The 17667-nt window shown below is 37.7% G+C and overlaps 1 protein-coding gene across 2 annotated transcripts in view; it reads left to right on the plus strand.

Annotated features, from left to right (window-relative positions):
- Positions 1 to 17667, plus strand: part of EGF (epidermal growth factor) — a 101433-nt gene that overhangs the window by 10979 nt on the left and 72787 nt on the right. For both annotated transcript variants that reach the window (XM_037990891.2, XM_007999539.3), the window contains exon 2: positions 16083 to 16282. In XM_037990891.2, the coding sequence (XP_037846819.2) occupies positions 16083 to 16282 (200 nt within the window). The remainder of the gene's footprint in view (positions 1 to 16082; positions 16283 to 17667) is intronic.

Genomic DNA, 17667 nt, shown 5'->3' on the forward strand with positions numbered 1-17667 from the left:
TAGTAGAGACAGGATTTCGCCATATTGCCCAGGCTGGTCTTGAACTCCTGGGCCCAAGAGATCCACCCACCTTGGCCTCCCAAAGTGCTGGGATTATAGGTGTGAGCCACCACGCCTGGCCTATGATACATTATTGATTTCATATTTGAAGTTCCAAGAAACAGAAAAGGAAACGACTTACAGAAAGTAGAGGTTAAGATGAATAATATTTATGTAGGAATTTACCGCAAGTTTAAGCCTCCTTGCCAAAGTGCCACAAACAAGAAAGTTATTGAATTCTATAGTGCATACAGAATGTGAATTAAATTGATAAATGTCAAATTACAATGGACCTTCAAGATCATTTAGCCCAACTGCTTCTTATTATGGATGAGAGGCTGAGATCCAGACAGATGAAGTAGCTTCTCAGGTCCTATGAGAATATAGCTCAGGACCCTAGACTCTTATTCTGCCAGATTTACAATGCACATGACACCTCCCGAGACTGATTGTTGAAAGTCCATCGATGTAATGATTTTATTAGTTCTTTCTACCAGAAAAAATTAATAGTTTCAAGTTGGTTTAGGAAAACTTTCTTAATATATCTAGTTCTCTATGTTGAAAGCAATTTGAAAGTAGGATTGAATTAATGAAATTTCCTTTTATATAAATTACATCCATGAATCAACTCAAATCAAGTCAGCAAGTGTTTATTGGATGCTAGGTGCTTGGGCTGACAGTGGAGACATCACTCATCCACATACACGGTGTTCCCTGACAGGGCAATGGGGCTCCAGAACTCAGTCAGCAGTTTACCTGACGACTTATGGATCCTCTTATTTGGTTTTATCAAAACGAACTCCTACAAAATTCAACAAGTGGCTCAGATGCCTTCCTACAAAGAAACTAACAATTGTAGACAACACTAATATTGCAAACCCAAGAGAATAATGAGGAAAAGGCAGCCTTGACACCTCTCTTATTCCTAGGATGAGCTTTTTGTTGGCTGCATAAGAGCTGAAAGCAATATAAATCTCCATAGATCTGACCAAAAAGAAGTTAAAAAGAGAAATTAACAAGAAGACAGGCTGATAAATGAATTTACAATTGTTATTATTAGCAACGAACCTCATAAAAATTGTGAAGTGTACCTGGGAAGATGTTAGCTAATGGTAACATGAAGCCATCAGGACAGGCAAGATATTTGAAAATGGGTATCCAGAATCTGAAAATGATTTTTTATAATTTTTACAGTTGCGTTCAAAGTTATGATAGTTAAGAAGACTCTATTTACTAAGCTTAATGAAAAAAGTCAGAAGCCTCCCTTGAGGTTTCTTACATTACGGCAAAAGAGGAAAAGCCTGATATTATTGGTGAAACACTTGTTCTTCCTGCTTCCTGTGGTGGTAAAGTATTGCTACAATAATACATGAAAAACCACATGACAACAAATTAAAATGTGTTCCTCTGTAAATAAATACTGCTGAAAACTGCACAGAAAGAATCAATGAAAACGTGATGAATTAAGTACTAAGCAATTATACTGTTGAATGAGAGTAAAGGTGTTTCGAATATATCACAGCGTTTGGTTATTTCCTAGAAAGTAATAGCCAACATTCACTGAGAATTCACTATGTGTCAGTCAAGATTCTAAGCACTTTACATGAATTACTTTACTTAGTGTTTTTATTAAGTATTATTATTATTCCCATTTTATTTTTGCAGATGAAGAAACCAAGACACGGAGAGGTTAAGTCATGTGCTGAAGGCCACACTGCCAATAGTATTGGAACTAATAATGAGTCAACATGAGTACTCTGTCTCCAGTGCCAGTAATCTCAGCCACTATCATAATTACCTCAACAATGAAATATTCAGAGAACTATAATTCTTTTATATGAGAGAGTAAGGGAGAAAATGCAACAGAAAAGAAATTTTCTCAGTGGAAGTTCTCAGAAGTCAGAAATGACTTTTTTATATATCAAAAAATGTTCTATGAAAAAAATAGTATAAGTGTATTCAGCAGTGGTACATCCACTGCATTTACTAGAACATCAACCAAAAAGCATTCTTGGTGAGATCACAGAGAATACCACAGCCTTCACAGCAAGACGGTGTGGCAAAGTCGAAACTGGAATTGCATCAAGCATTATGGAATGTCATTCATGTAGTTATTTCTATAAAACAAGACTAACTGGTCTCTTTATAATACTTTGTATTGGATGGGGAGTAATCATAAAAATGTTTGTCTTATATACTTTCCACAAAGTATCTTGAAGCAAAACACTTAATAGAATAGTCAAATGTTACATGTCACAAAATGTCAAATGTCACAAGCAGGAGGACTGCTTGAGGCCAGAGTTTGTGACCAGCCTAGGCAACATAGGAGACCCTATCTCTACAAATAACTTAAAAACTTAGCTGGGCATGGTGGTATGTGACTGTAGTCTTGGCTTTTCGGAAGGCTGAGGCAGGAGGATGTCTTGAGCCCAGGAGTTCAAGGCTGCAGTGAGCTATGATTGTGCTACTACACTCCAGCGTGGGCAACAGAGTGAGATGCCATCTTTAAAAGAAGAAAAAGAAAAGGACAAGTGTTTAAAAATGTTTGGCTTTTTTTTTATTTTTTATTTTTGTGATTACAGATAGATGTCAATAGTATGCTACCCAAAAAATAACTAAAACAACAAAACTTTATCCAAGTTATAGGTGACATTTTAACAAGTGAGAAAGTGAGCACTGATTATAAGAAATTTGTGTAGGAAGAGAGTAGTTTGAAGATAGATGTTGGAGATGTTTGCATTGTTATGTGATTTTATTGTTGAATCAATGCCAATATGTCACCTATTAACAATTCTTGTGTCTGCACTTTTAAAACGTTTACAAATGGCTTTCTACGTTATTTTTAAAAATCTTCCAAATACAGAGTTTTTGTCTTTTTAAATCTACTTGTTAAAAACATAAAATGCAATAACTTCTGGTTAGTTTTCATTTACTATTTAAAATCTAGAAAGATAGAAATTTGCTGGTCTAATTCAACAAAATTGGTGAATAATTGAGGGATATAATTAAAAAGTAAATTTTGTGATTTTGTAAATACAGCCAATGATGCATTTATTTCATTTGATATAGATATAATTGTGAAAATTTTCTTTTGTTTAAAAAAGCTGTCAAAAACCAAATATCAAAACATATTGATCTTTAAACTGATTTTTTATCAAATTCAAGCTTTTCAGTGAACGCAAACTCATCAGAAGGTGTTATGTAATCTCAGTTTTCAACATGCAGAGGGGCTTTTGGGTCTGTGGGACATTCCCAGCTGGAGATGTCCGCCAGAGACATGTCCGAAAGTGGATGCAAAACTCAGTAGACAGATCAGGATAGTGATTTCTGAATTCTCTCTCTCTCTCTCTCTCTCTCTCTCTCTCTCTCTCTCTCTCTCTCTGTGTGTGTGTGTGTGTGTGTGTGTGTGTGTGTGAAACATTTGGAAAAACTTTTCTAATGCTTTAATGTTGGCAAATTCATTTTAGTCTAGTAATGGTAGACTTTAAATAAAATTGAGCATAATTTGTGTTGAAAAGCTGAGGGGTGTTTAAACATTCTTACTTAAGATGAAGGATTACCTACAGCATAGGAACATTATAATGGTTCACTATTCTGCAAAACTGAATTATTATGAGTTTTAAAAGTTATAATGAGCTGTAGTATTGGATAAGAGATAGACACATAAATTAATAGAACAGAAGAGAAAGTTCAGAAACGATCTCACACAAGTACACTCATTTAATATTTAACAAAGATGTTAAAGCAATTTAATGGTGGAAGTCCAGTCTTTTTCAACAAAGGGAGTTTGACCAATTAGACATCTGTAAGCAAAATAATAAACCTCAATCAGTACATGTAAGGTGTACATTGGTTTGATCAGGAAAGGTGGGACAACTCACAGAGTAGGATAGGGTGGGGGTAGGTTCCAGGTCACAGAAAATTTTTCAAGATTTTCTGATTGTCAATTAATTAAAAGACTTATCATCTAAGGACCTGGAATCAGCAGGAAGGAATGTCTGGGTTAAGATAAGGGGTTGTGGAGACCAAGGTTTTATTATGCAGACGAAGCCTCCAGGTAGCAGGCTTCAGAGCTCTTATAAGATCTAAAAAGGTGCCAGACTCTTACTTAATTCTCTCATGCATCAGGGGAAAGACCTAGAAATGAATGGGGATTATCTGCAGAATGTAGATTTTTCCCAACAAGAGACAGCTTTGCAGAGCCATTTCAAAACATGTCAAAGAAATATATTTTGTGATAAAATATTTTTATTTCTTTCAGGCTCTGCTGTTTGTCATGTGATGCTATACTAGAGTCAGGCTGGAATTTGGTTGTCTTATTGCTACAAAAAGTCTGTCTTGAAGCTCTTAAGATCTTTCTTTTAATGTTAATGCTGGTCAGCTGTGTCTAAATTCCAAAGGGAAGAGGGTGTAATAAGGCATGTCCAACCCTCGCTTCCCATCATGGCCTAAACTAGTTTTTCAGGTTAACTTTGAAATGCCCTTGGTTAAGAGGATGGGTCTATTCAGTTGGTTGGGAGTCTTAGAATTTTATTTTTTGTTTACAAATGCAATGTATTATAGAAGTAGGTATAAAATTATTCAGGTGATGTAATTATAGGAATCTATTTAAAGGGACCTGCTTTATAATTAATTTCTGGAAGATGGATGTAGGGAATCCAGCCTTATGGTGAATATGCCTAGAACAGTGTCTCCTGGAGTGGGTTCCTTGATACAATTGAACGAAAATACACTGAACAATTTCTAGTACATTCAGATAAGCAGTATAGCTTGGTCTTTAAAAGCTAGGATCTGTGATGAGAAAGGCATAGCTTTGTACCCATACCGCACTATTTATTGGCCTTGTGACTTGCGACAAGTAAACTGCTTGAAACTTTCCTTTCTTCTTCTGTAAAATAGAGATGTTGAGAGCATTTATCTCCTAGTGTTCTCCAATTAAATGAAATAATGCATTCAATGTGCTATGCCAGAGATAACACACAATATGTTGACTATAATTATTCTGATGAAATTCACTACCTACCCTCTTAGAGTGTTAGAGTGTGGATAGCACATTAAAGACTGAGAAGTCCTGTTGAAAACAAAACAAAACAAGTTTCACGTTGCAGAACTTGCTAGCCTCAATTAATATCCTGAGGACCTGGGAAGTAAGCCTCTTCAGTTTACATGTAAATGTGGTTGGGGGTAGGAGGGGCTATTTTCTGCTCTGGATGACACATTTCTATCACTACTCTAGGCAATCTTCTTTCACTATTTTGGGGAAGTAAAATGAGTTCCAGAGCTTTTTTTTTTTTTTTATGGAATTAAGACTTAAATTCAAATCGCCTGGCTCTTCCTTCTGGGTGTATTATTTTTAAATCACCTGGCTTCTCTCTCTCACTTGACCTGAATATTGACATAGATGAATAAACTGAGAAGAAAGTTGTGAAAAGTACATTTGTGCTTGATATGGTTTGGCTCTGTGTGCTCACCCAAATTCCATCTTGAATTGTAATCCTCAGGTGTGGAGGGAGAGACCTGGTGGGAAGCAATTGGATCATGGAGGCAGTTTCCCCAATGGCGTTCTCGTGATAGTGAGTGAGTTCTCACGATATCTGATGGTTTTATAAGGGGCTTCCCTGCTTCGCTCTCTCTTCTCTCTGCTGCCACCATGTGAAGAAGTTCCTTGCTTCCACTTTGCCTTCTGCCATGATTTTAAGTTTCCTGAGGCCTCACCAGCTGTGTGGAACTGTCAGTCAATTAAACCTTTTTCTTTTGTAAGTTACCTAGTCTTGGGTATTTCTTTATAGCAGTGTGAAAACGGACTAATACAGTGCTCTTTTAAGTAGCATAACTGAAGAGGAGATGAGATAGTCTTTCAGAGTGAATAAAACGTTCTGTACTTCATAAAACCCAAGCTGTCATCTAAGTCAGCCCCTGGGGAGTGGTAATAAATGACTCTTCTCAGAGGATTTCTGTGGGAGCAGTGTGAGGAGGCCTCAGCCTTCCTTATGTAGGTCCATTAGTTTAGAGCCACATTCTTTTCTCATGGTGTCACTGAAGTTTTTGAGGTCCAGAAGCTCCCTTTGCACTCTCTTCATCTTGTGAACTTTCAGTCTGTCTCTAGATTTAGGGCAAGAAACCTGTGGTGGTGAGGGCAGGTGGCAGTGTTGACCTGAGAGACAGCTAGGATTTCTTGTTAATCTGGTTATGGTTATCATTTATGTGTTAACTAGCTCTCATGAGTGTTTGCCCCCAAGGCCTGCAGAAGACAGGTGATGTCTCTTCTCACTTACCTGTGTGGGGCACTCCCTCAGACTCACAGAGGATGAATGGGTGCATGTTATGAAATGTTCTGTTTCTGCCTCCTACTTCAAGCAAAGCCTGCTTTTCATCACTGACCTCTGTGCTATGTAGTCATAGTTTTTTGTAGTCACTGATGAACATCTTCAATATTCTGAACTCCAAATATTCTGAACGCCTTTCTAATTCCTGAAGAACCCCTACTAATCCCTAGGTTGAGAAGTCAGAGGTTCTAATTGATTTGCTGTGACCTGTTTGCTGCCTTAAGGTTTGTGTTCCCTAGAAATGATATTTCATTTTCTATGTACTTCCCCCCAAAACAAATGTTGTAAGTTTTGACATGGGAAAGCTTTAGCTGTTCAAACACACACACCTTGCTAATGTTCAAATCCACAGACTGTACCACACACCAGTGTTTACAGAGTCCTTGACAGGTCTGAAAAAACATTACCATATTTTTCATTTCCATTGGTAGAACAGAATAATGGCAAATGATATACATGTAGTCCTCCACAATTAACCAAATACTTTCACATCTGTAATTATTATTCACAAAGCCTAATTCTCAAAGTGTTTTATTTTCTTCAAAATTATATTTTATTACATTCTTACAAATATAGCCTGGACTCTGGTTTACATAACATGGTGTTGACAGTGTAGGAAAAACAAATGGTGCTTTGAGGGAATGGAATTACAATTGGTTACACAAAGAAAATGAAGATTGTAATATCTTGACAAGTGACAACCCAGACCAAGGCAGGGTAGAGTTGGAAGTGTACTAGATTGTGAGTGCAGTACCTGGATTCTAATTCCAAGTCTACTACCTACTAGTGGTGGGACTTTGGGAAACGTCATTGAATTTCCTCTTAATTAGATCCATGTTTTCCGGGTTCACCAAGACCTGAGAAGCACCTGGAGTGCCTGTTAAAAAGAAAAAAAAAAAGCATACCCCTCAGCCCAGCCCTGCTGGATTAACTGGAATCTCAAGAGTAGGAATCTGCAAAAAATAAAAACATTCACCCACACACTCACAGAGAGGCACCCTGGGTGATTCTTTTGAACAAACAATTTTGGGAAACAATTTGAAAATGTCAAAAGTCTTCCTAGTTGCTAGGAACTGTATGCTATGATTAGCCCTTAGATGGGCAAAATCTGAAGATAAAATGTATTAATTATTTATACTTTGATTTTGTAGTTTTATAATTACTCTATTTTTTTGAAAAGTTACAGAATTTAGTGCTATAATTTGTGTTTTATGAATTTAAAAATTCTTGAGATTTCTCTTTTCCCTCTGACTTATTGGCTCCTAGTGTTACATTGAGGATAAATGAGGTCAGTATGTAAAATTTGTTTTTATTATTGCTGTTAGTAGAAAAAGTACCACTGACTAGACCCATCTTTTATTAATTTGATATATCTGTTTCTATGGCTTTGTTCCTATTAGTAAAAGCTCAAATAAACAGAACACAATTATTTCTTCATTAGTTTATTGATTTATTCAAAAAGTTTGAGTGCCTATTATGTACAGAGGATTCTACTGTGTTATGTGGTAAGGAATATTAAAATGTTTAAAGAGCCTTTTCTTTCTCTTTTTTTTTACATGAAAACCTCCCATTTAGTAATATTTTTAAATAAATAAAATATTTTATTGATCTTACCAATATGTCAATGCATTAGGAAATTAACAATATGTGTTGGATACATTTATTCAGCATAGACTATAGAGCATGCATGACACATGATACATGATACACATAGCAGAGAACTCTTAGAAATAAATCTAGACGTCCGTGTGGTAATCTATGCCCCACAAACTAATAGCTATGAGTTTAAGGTTTTCTTCCTAGTGTCTTCATTTTCTCCATGGTGAATTGCTGTATTAGACACAAGTTATACCAATGTTCTAGTCTCTGGGTTCAAATCCAAGCAGTTGTACAACTTATGTAGTGAAAACTTGGTTGTGGCAAAAAGCAATGGCAAATGATATACATGTAGTCCTTCACAATTAATAAAATACTTTCACATCTATAATTTCATTTTTTTCCCATAGTAATCCTCTGATACAGGCAGGGGAGATCCTGTGAGATGTCCAGAGAAGCGAAGCTGGTGGGGCCAGGACTGGAAACCAGGCCTCTGGCTTTCTGTCTGGTACTCTTTCCCTTTCTCCCAAGATGCCTACGTGATTCTACAACTGAGGGGCATGGCCCCTCACTACGTGTCTGTATAGTGGAGCTTGTATTGTAGCAAAGATCTGGGAAGAATAATTTGAGTGAATCCTCTTAGACATTTATGTTGGCACCTATTTCAAACTCCCATGATCTTACAGTTCTCCTAGCCTCTTGTAGCATTTCTTTCTTTCTTTATTTTTTAATACTTTAAGTTCTAGAGTACATGAGCATAATGTGCAAGTTTGTTACATAGGAATACGTGCACCATGTTGGTTTGCTGAACCCATCAACTCGTCATTTACATTAGGTATTTCTCCCAACGCTATCCCTCCCCTAGCCGCCCACCTCCCAACAGGCCCTGGTGTGTGATGTTCCCCTCCCTGTGTCCATGTGTTCTCATTGTTTAATTCCCACTTATGAGTGAGAACACACAGTGTTTGGTTTTCTATCCTTGTGATAGTTTGCTGAGAATGATGGTTTCCAGCTTCAACCATGCCCCTGCAAAGGACATGAACTCATCCTCTTTTATGGCGGCATAGTATTCCATGGTGTATATGTGCCACATTTTCTTTTTCCAGTCTATTATTGATAGACATTTGGGTTGGTTCCAAGTCTTTGCTATTGTGAATAGTGCCACAATAAACATACATGTGCATGTGTCTGTATAGTAGTATGATTTATAATCCTTTGCATACATATCCAGTAATGGGATTGCTGGGTCAAATGGTATTTCTAGTTCTAGATCCTTGAGGAATTGCCACACTGTCTTCCACAATGGTTGAACTAATTTACACTCCCACCAACAGTGTAAAAGCGTTCCTATTTCTCCACATCCTCTCCAGCATCTGTTGTTTCCTGACTTTTTAATGATCGCCATTCTAACTGGCGTAAGATGGTATCTCACTGTGGTTTTGATTTGCATTTCTCTGATGATGAGCATTTTTTCATGTGTCTTTTGGCTGCATAAGTGCCTTCTTTTGACAAGTGTCTGTTCATACCCTTTGCCCACTTTTTGATGGGGTTGTTTGTTTTTATCTTGTAAATTTAAGTTTTTGTATATTCTGGATATTAGCCCTTTGTCAGATGGGTACATTGCAAAAATTTTCTCCCATTCTGTAGGTTGCCTGTTCACTCTGATGATAGTTTCTTTTGCTGTGCAGAAGCTCTTTAGTTTAATTAGATCCCATTTGTCAATTTTGGATTTTGTGGCCATTGCTTTTTGTGTTTTAGACACGGAGTATTCGCTCATGCCTATGTATTGAATGGTATTGCCTAGGTTTCCTTCTAGGGTTTTTATGATTTTAGGTCTTACATTTAAGTCCTTAACCCATCTTAAATTTTTGTGTAAGGTATAAGGAAGGTAACCACTTTCAGCTTTCTACATACGGCTAGCCAGTTTTCCCAGTACCATTTATTAAATAGGGAATTCTTTCCCTATTGCTCGTTTTTGTCAGGCTTGTCAAAGATCAGATGGTTGTAGATGTGCGGTGTTATTTCTGAGGCCTCTGTTCTGTTCCATGGGTCTATATATTTGTTTTGGTACCAGTACCATGCTGTTTTGGTTACTGTAGCCTTGTAGTATAGTTTGAAGTCAGGTAGCGTGATGCCTCCAGCTTTGTTCTTTTGGATTAGGATTGTCTTGGCAATGCAAGCTCTTTTTCAGTTCCATATGAACTTTAAAGTAGTTTTTTCCAATTCTGTGAAGAAAGTTGTTGGTAGCTTGATGGGGATAGCATTGAATTTATAAATTACTTTGGGCGGTATGGCCTTTTTCATGATATTGATTCTTCCTATCCATGAGCATGAAATGTTCTTCCATTTGTCTGTGTCCTCTTTTATTTCCTTGAGGAGTGATTTGTAGTTCTCCTTGAAAAGGTCCTTCACATCCTTTCTAAGTTGGATTTCTAGGTATTTTATACTCTTTGTAGTAATTGTGAATGGGAGTTCACTCATGATTTGGCTCTCTGTTTGTCTATTATTGGTGTATAGGAATGCTTGTGATTTTTGTACATTGATTTTGTATCCTGAGAGTTTGCTGAAGTTGCTTGTCAGCTTAAAGAGAATTTGGGCTGAGATGATGGGGTTTTCTAAATATACAGTCATGTCATCTGCAAACACAGACAATTTAACGTCCATTTTTCCTAATTGAATACCCTTTATTTCTTCCTCTTGCCTGATTGCCCTGGTCAGAACTTCCAATACTATGTTGAATAGGAGTGGTAAGAGAGGGCATTCTTGTCTTGTTCCAGTTTTCAAAGGGAATGCTTCCTGGTTTTGCCCATTCAGTATGATATTGACTGCGGGTTTCTCACAAGTAACTTTTATTATTTTGAGATACGTTCTATCAATACCTAGTTTATTGAGAGTTTTTAGCATGAAAGGGTGTTGAATTTTGTCAACGGCCTTTTCTGCATCTATTGGGATAATCATGTGGTTTTTGTCGTTGGTTCTGTTTACATGATGGATTATGTTTATTGATTTTTGTATGTTGAATCAGTCTTGCATCTCAGGGATGAAGCCAACTCGATCATGGTGGATAAGCTTTTTGATGTGCTGCTGGATCTGGTTTGCCAGTATTTTATTGAGGATTTTTGCATCGATATTCATCAGGGATATTGGCCTAAAATTCTCTTTTTCTGTTGTGTCTCTGCCAGGTTTTGGTATCAGGATGATGCTGGCCTCATAAAATGTGTTAGGGAGGATTCTCTCTTTTTCTATTGATTGGAGTAGTTTCAGAAGGAAGGGTGCCAGCTCCTCTTTGTACCTCCGGTAGAATTTGGTTGTGAATCTGTCTGGTCCTGGACTTTTTTTGGTTGGTAGGCTATTAATTATTGCCTCAATTTCAGAACCTGTTATTGGTCTATTCAGAGATTCAACTTCTTCCTGGTTTAGTCTTGGGAGGGGGTATGTGTCCAGGAATTTATCCATTTCTTCCAGATTTTATATTTTATTTGCATAGAGGTGTTTATTGTGTTCTCTAATGGTAGTTTGTATTTCTGTGGAATCGGTGGTGATATCCCCTTTATCATTTTTTATTGTGTCTATTTGATTCTTCTCTCTTTTCTTCTTTATCAATCTGGCTAGCAGTCTATCTATTTTGTTATCTTTTCAAAAAAACCATTTCCTGGATTCATTACTTTTTGAAAAGTTTTTCGTGTCTCTATCTCCTTCAGTTCTGCTCTGATCTTAGTTATTTCTTGTTTTCTGCTAACTTTTGAATTTGTTTGCTCTTGCTTCACTAGTTCTTTTAATTGTGATGTTAGGGTGTCGATTTTAGATCTTTCTTGCTTTCTCTTGTGGGCATTTGTGTATAAATTTCTGTATAAACACTGCTTTAGCTGTGTCTCAGAGATTCTGGTACATTGTGTCTTTGTTCCCATTGGTTTCAAATAACTCATTTATTTCTCCCTTAATTTCGTTATTTACCCGGTAGTCATTCAGGAGAAGGTTGTTCAGTTTCCATGTAGTTGTGGGATTTTGAGTGAGTTTCTTCATCCTGAGTTCTAATTTGATTGGACTGTGGTCTGAGAGACTGTTATGATTTCCATTCTTTTGCATTTGCTGAGAAGTGTTTTACTTCCAATTATGTGGTCAATTTTAAAATAAGTGTGATGTGGTGCTGAGAAGAATGTGTATTCTGTTGATTTGGGGTGGAGAGTTCTGTAGATGTCTATTAGGTCTGCTTGGTCCAGAGCTGAGTTCAAGTTCTGAATATTCTTGTTAATTTTCTTTCTCGTTGCTATGTCTAATATTGACAGTGGGGTGTTACTGTCTCCCACTTTTATTGTTGGGAGTCTAAGTCTCTTTGTAGGTCTGTAAGAACTTGCTTTATGAATCTGGGTGCTCCTGTATTGGGTGTATGTACAATTAGGATAGTTAGCTCTTCTTGTTGCATTGATCCCTTTACCATTATGTAATGGCCTTCTTTGTCTCTTTTGATCTTTGTTGGCTTCAAGTCTGCTTTATCAGAGACCAGGATTGCAACCCCAGATTTTTTTTTTTCTTTCTTCCCATTTGCTTGGTAGATCTTCCTCCATCCCTTTATTTTGAGCCTATGTGTGACTTTGCACATGAGATGGATCTCCCAAATACAGCACATTGATGGGTCTTGACTCTTTATCCAATTTGCCAGTCAGTGTATTTTAATTGGGGCATTTAGCCCATTTACATTTAAGGTTAATATTGTTATGTGTGAATTTTATCCTGTCATTGTGATGTTAGCTGGTTCTTCGCCCGTTAATTGTTGCAGTTTCTTCCTAGCATTGATGGTCTTTACCATTTGACATGTTTTTGCAGTGACTGGTACCAGTTCTTCCTTTCCATGTTTAGTGCTTCCTTCAGGAGCTCTTGTAAGGCAGGCCTGGTGGTGACAAAGTCTCTCAGCATTTGCTTGTCTGTAAAGGATTTTATTTCTCCTTCACTTATGAAGCTTAGTTTGGCTGCATATGAAATTTTGGGTTGAAAATTCTTTTCTTCAAGAATGTTGAATATTGGCCCCCACTTTCTTCTGGCTTGTAGGGTTTCTGCAGAGAGATCCACTGTTAGTCTGACGGGCTTCCCTTTGTGGGTAACTCGACCTTTCTCTCTGGCTGCCCTTAATATTTTTTCCTTCATTTCAACCTTGGTGAATCTGATAATTATATGTCTTGGGGTTACTCTTCTCGAGGAGTATCTTTGGGGTATTCTCTGTATTTCCTGAATTTGAAAGTTGGCCTGTCTTGCTAGGTTGGGGATATTCTCCTGGATAATATCCTGAAGAGTGTTTTCTAACTTGGTTCCATTCTCCCTGTCACTTTCAGGTACAACAATCAAATGTAGATTTGATCTTTTCACATAGTTCCATATTTCTTGGGGGTTTTGTTTGTTTCTTTTCACTCTTTTTTCCTAATCTTGTCTTCTTGCTTTATTTCATTAATTTGATCTTCGATCACTGACATCCTTTCTTCCACTCAATTGAATTGACTGTTGAAGCTTGTGCATGTATCACAAAGTTCTTGTGCTGTGGTTTTCAGCTCCATCAGGTCATTTAAGCTCTTCTCTATGCTGGTTATTCTAGTTAGCCATTTGCCTAACCATTTTTCAAGGTTTTTAGCTTCCTTGCAATGGGTTAGACCATGCTCCTTTAGCTTGGAGAAGTTTGTTATTACTAATCTTCTGAAGCCTACTCCTGTCAACTCATCAAACTCATTCTCTGTCCAGTTTTGTTCCTTTGCTGGCAAGGAATTGTGTTCCTTTGGAAAAGAAGAGGTATTCTGGTTTTTGGAATTTTCAGCCTTTCTTCTCTGGTTTCTCCCCATCTTAGTAGTTTTATCTACCTTTGGTCTTTGATGTTGGTGACCTACGGATGGGGTTTTGATGTGGATGTCCTTTCTGTTGATGTTGATGCTATTCCTTTCTATTTGTTAATTTTCCTTCTGACAGACAGGCCCCTCAGCTACAGGTCTGATGGAGTTTGCTGGAGGTCCACTCCAGACCTTGTTTGCCTGGGTATCACCAGGAGGCTACAGAAGAGCAAATATTGCTGCCTGATTCTTCCTCAGGAAGCTTTGTCCCAGAGGGGCACCCACCTGTATGAGGTGTTTGTTGGCCCCTACTGGGAGGTGTCTCCCAGTCAGTCTACACAGGCTCAGGGACCCACTTGAGGAGGCAGTATGTCCATTAATGGATCTCAAATGCTGTGCTGGGAAAACCACTGCTCTCTTCAGAGTTGTCAGGCAGGGATGCTTAAGTCTGTAGAAGTGTCTGCTGCCTTTTGTTCAGATATGCCCTGCCTCCAGAGGTGGAATCTAGAGAGGCAGTAGGCTTTGTTGAGCTGCAGTGGGTTCTGCCCAGTTCGAGCTTCCTTGCTTCTTTGTTTACACTGTGAGCATAGAAATACCTACTCAAGCCTCAGCAATGGTGGTGTCCCTCCCCCCTCACCAAGCTTTAGCATCCAAGGTCGATCTCAGACTGCTGTGCTAGCAGTGAGCAAGGCTCTGTGTGTATGGGACCTGCCAAGCCAGGCAGGGGAGGCAATCTCCTGGCCTGCTGGTTGCAAAGACCATGGGAAAAGCACAGCATTTGGACAAGAGTGTACAGTTCTTCTGGGTACAGTCACTCACGACTTCCCTTGTCTAGGAAAATGAAATCTGCTTGCACTTCCTGGGTGAGGCGACGCCCTGCCCTGCTTCTGCTCACCCTCTGTAGGCTGCACCCACTGTCCAACCAGTCCCAGTGAGATGAACCAGGTACTTCATTTGGAAATGCAAAAATCACCTGTCTTCTGTGTCGATCTTGCTGGGAGCTGTAGACCTGAGCTATGCCTATTCGGCCATCTAGGAAGCGCCAACCCTCTTGTAGCTTTAATTCAATTTACTCTCCAAAGTGGAATTAGTGTTTTCTGACTCTAGAACATAGTCCCTGAGTAAAAGGATGTTAACCCATCATTTTGTTCAATGCTTACAATAAACACATTTATTAAGTCATATTAAGGCATTACTTTTAATGATAAAACAGAATGGAGTAAGCCCAGCACAGAAGCAATAATATGTTAGAATTCCCCTCTGTTCCCCATTCACCCCAGTGATTCTGTCATTTTCTAAAGGCAGAGTAGCCCAAGCCTCCTCACACTTGGTCAAGAGAGAGAGACCAAGGAACCTAACTTGACTTGATGAAACGAATTTCATCCTCTGGTGTCATCTCAGAGCATCAAAGGCAAGCTGTGTGTGGTGTCTGTCAGTAATTAGTGGTGAGGTTTCCCAAGAAGGGATCAGGTTCCCAAGTAGATATTGAATACTGGGGCATCAAAGTTGGTAGGTGGCCATCACCTAGAACAGGAGAGGACCCCAGGTACAGGATTAGGGTACCAAGCAAGGCCCTATAGGCACCAAGAAATCCAGTGAGGTTTGCCACCCAGATTTAGCAAATAAAAATGAAAAGTGCCTAGTTAAATTTGAATTTCAGGTAAATAGAGAACAAATTTTTAGTGTATGTCTCATGCAATATATATGGAATTCAAATTTATTTGGACATCCTGTATTTATGTGGCAAAGCTAACAGGGTCAAAAAATTTCAGAACCTTTATAGGATTTTGAAATTGAAACAACGTTTCAATTTTTCCTGCTTCCATGTAAGACCTTTTAGTTTTCACTATCATCTTCTAGGTCATTATGCTGAAGTCTCTGGTCGTAGGTAAGACCCAAGGAGTCCATTTCCAAAATGATAATATCTGTAATTTTAGTTCTAATTTACATAATTAAATGTTACACTTATATAGATCCTTTCCACATTAGTATATGGTGGGTGGTTTCTTTTTGAACATAAAAAGGCATTTTATGGATAAAGAGTAAAAAGTGTCTTTCTCTTCAGATAGTTCATTTTTCATAATTTACCAGTGTTCATATCTTATAATCAGTTTGTGGAGAAGACAATTTACAAAATGAAGTGTGAATATCTATAGGAACTCTTTATTATCTATACAATAGACTTTATTTTAAACAGAAAACCAGTAATTAAAAATTATTTCTGCTTGTGTTGGTTGTCCTTGGGAAGTATTTTGTTTAAATGAGATAAAATATTGAAAGTATACAGTTTGGTCTCTTTCTTCCCACCCAGGTCCTGCACCCTTCTTAATTTTCTCCCACGGAAATAGTATCTTTAGGATTGACATGGAAGGAACAAATTATGAGCCATTGGTGGTGGATGCTGGTGTCTCAGTGATCATGGATTTTCATTATAAAGAGAAAACAATCTATTGGGTGGATTTAGAAAGGCAACTTTTGCAAAGAGTTTTTCTGAATGGGTCAAGGCAAGAGGTAAAATACCATTACCTGCAGTGTTTGAGCTGTTTTTGTACAGGCTGACAAATATAATATATTGAATTCTTAATGTATAGAGAAATGAAAATTATATTATAATTCAAATGTGTGTCTGCCAAATATAGGCATTTATTTAATCTACATATGTGGTAGTATATTATTGAGTAAGTTCACACATTGATATTCAGAAGCCCCAAAATGAGAAAGTGAAGATATGAATGTAATTTTGAAAATATCTGAGTTTATTAAATCAGATCACCATTTTATGAAGATAGATTATTTGCATGATTATTTCTTGCTATTTGTAAGGTACCCCAGTAGTTCTCAGGTGGGGGGCAGTTTTTCCCTGAGGGAACAATTGGCAGTGTCTGGAAACATTTTTGGTTGTCACAAGCAGATGAGGTAGGAAGGTGGAGACGATAAAGGCATCTAGTGGGGAAAGGCCTGGGATGCTGCAAAACATCTCACACTGTGCAGAACAGCCCCCAGAATAAAGAATTATCCAGCCTGGAATGTCATTAGTGCTGAAGTTGAGAGACCTTGTTTTATCTGTATAAAATCTCCATCATGGGTGTTGGCACCTGACATGTAGAAAGAAAACTTTTCTTCTTTATATTCTCACAGCGGTTGCACTCTGGAAAAAAATAATATAGCAGATGACAGATATAAGGTACTTTACTTCAAGTACATACAAAAGATCCTTAATCTTTCTTTTTAGCTGGTAGAACCCTTACATGAGTCCCAGGAGGAACATTTCTCTCAATTCGGTGATGGATTACAAAGATCATGTGACTAGAGAAACTTTAAGAGTTGATTTCTCAACACAAAGTACACAATATTTTTTTTTGTTTTTTAGCCAAATCTTTCTCTTTCCAATTATTCTTAAAAGCTTCAATTAAGTGCTAATCTGTTTTATCACATCTCCAATACTTGCTAATCTCACTTTTAACAAGGATGGCTACCCATTATCCTCCAGACATGTGGTAGTATAGTTTCAAACTCTTGAGTCTAAGAATCTGAAGGGTTTCCTATCAAGAACATGGAAAAACTTAAAATAGTTGTGAATTTATGTCAAGCCATTAGGAAAGGATTAGCCTGAGGCCTAAAATTCCATCCCTATATTCCTTCCTTTGGGTTAAAACATTGCTTATAAAGGACATTGTTAAAATGCAAACAATTTGCCTGGGTGAGCTAATTTATGAATGTATTAGGTTGGTGCAAAGGTAATTGCAGTTTTGGCCATTATTTTCAATGGTAAAATAAGTTGGCTAGGTTTATTTATATGAGATGTAGAAATAGCACAGGCTCATGAGATTATGCAATTTCAGCCCAACTCTGATTTCAATGATGTCACCTGGGTAGCTGGATGTCAGCCATGGTGG

The sequence above is a fragment of the Chlorocebus sabaeus genome, chromosome 7, assembly GCF_047675955.1.
Source record: "Chlorocebus sabaeus isolate Y175 chromosome 7, mChlSab1.0.hap1, whole genome shotgun sequence".
In the NCBI taxonomy this organism is placed as follows: Eukaryota; Metazoa; Chordata; class Mammalia; order Primates; family Cercopithecidae; genus Chlorocebus; species Chlorocebus sabaeus.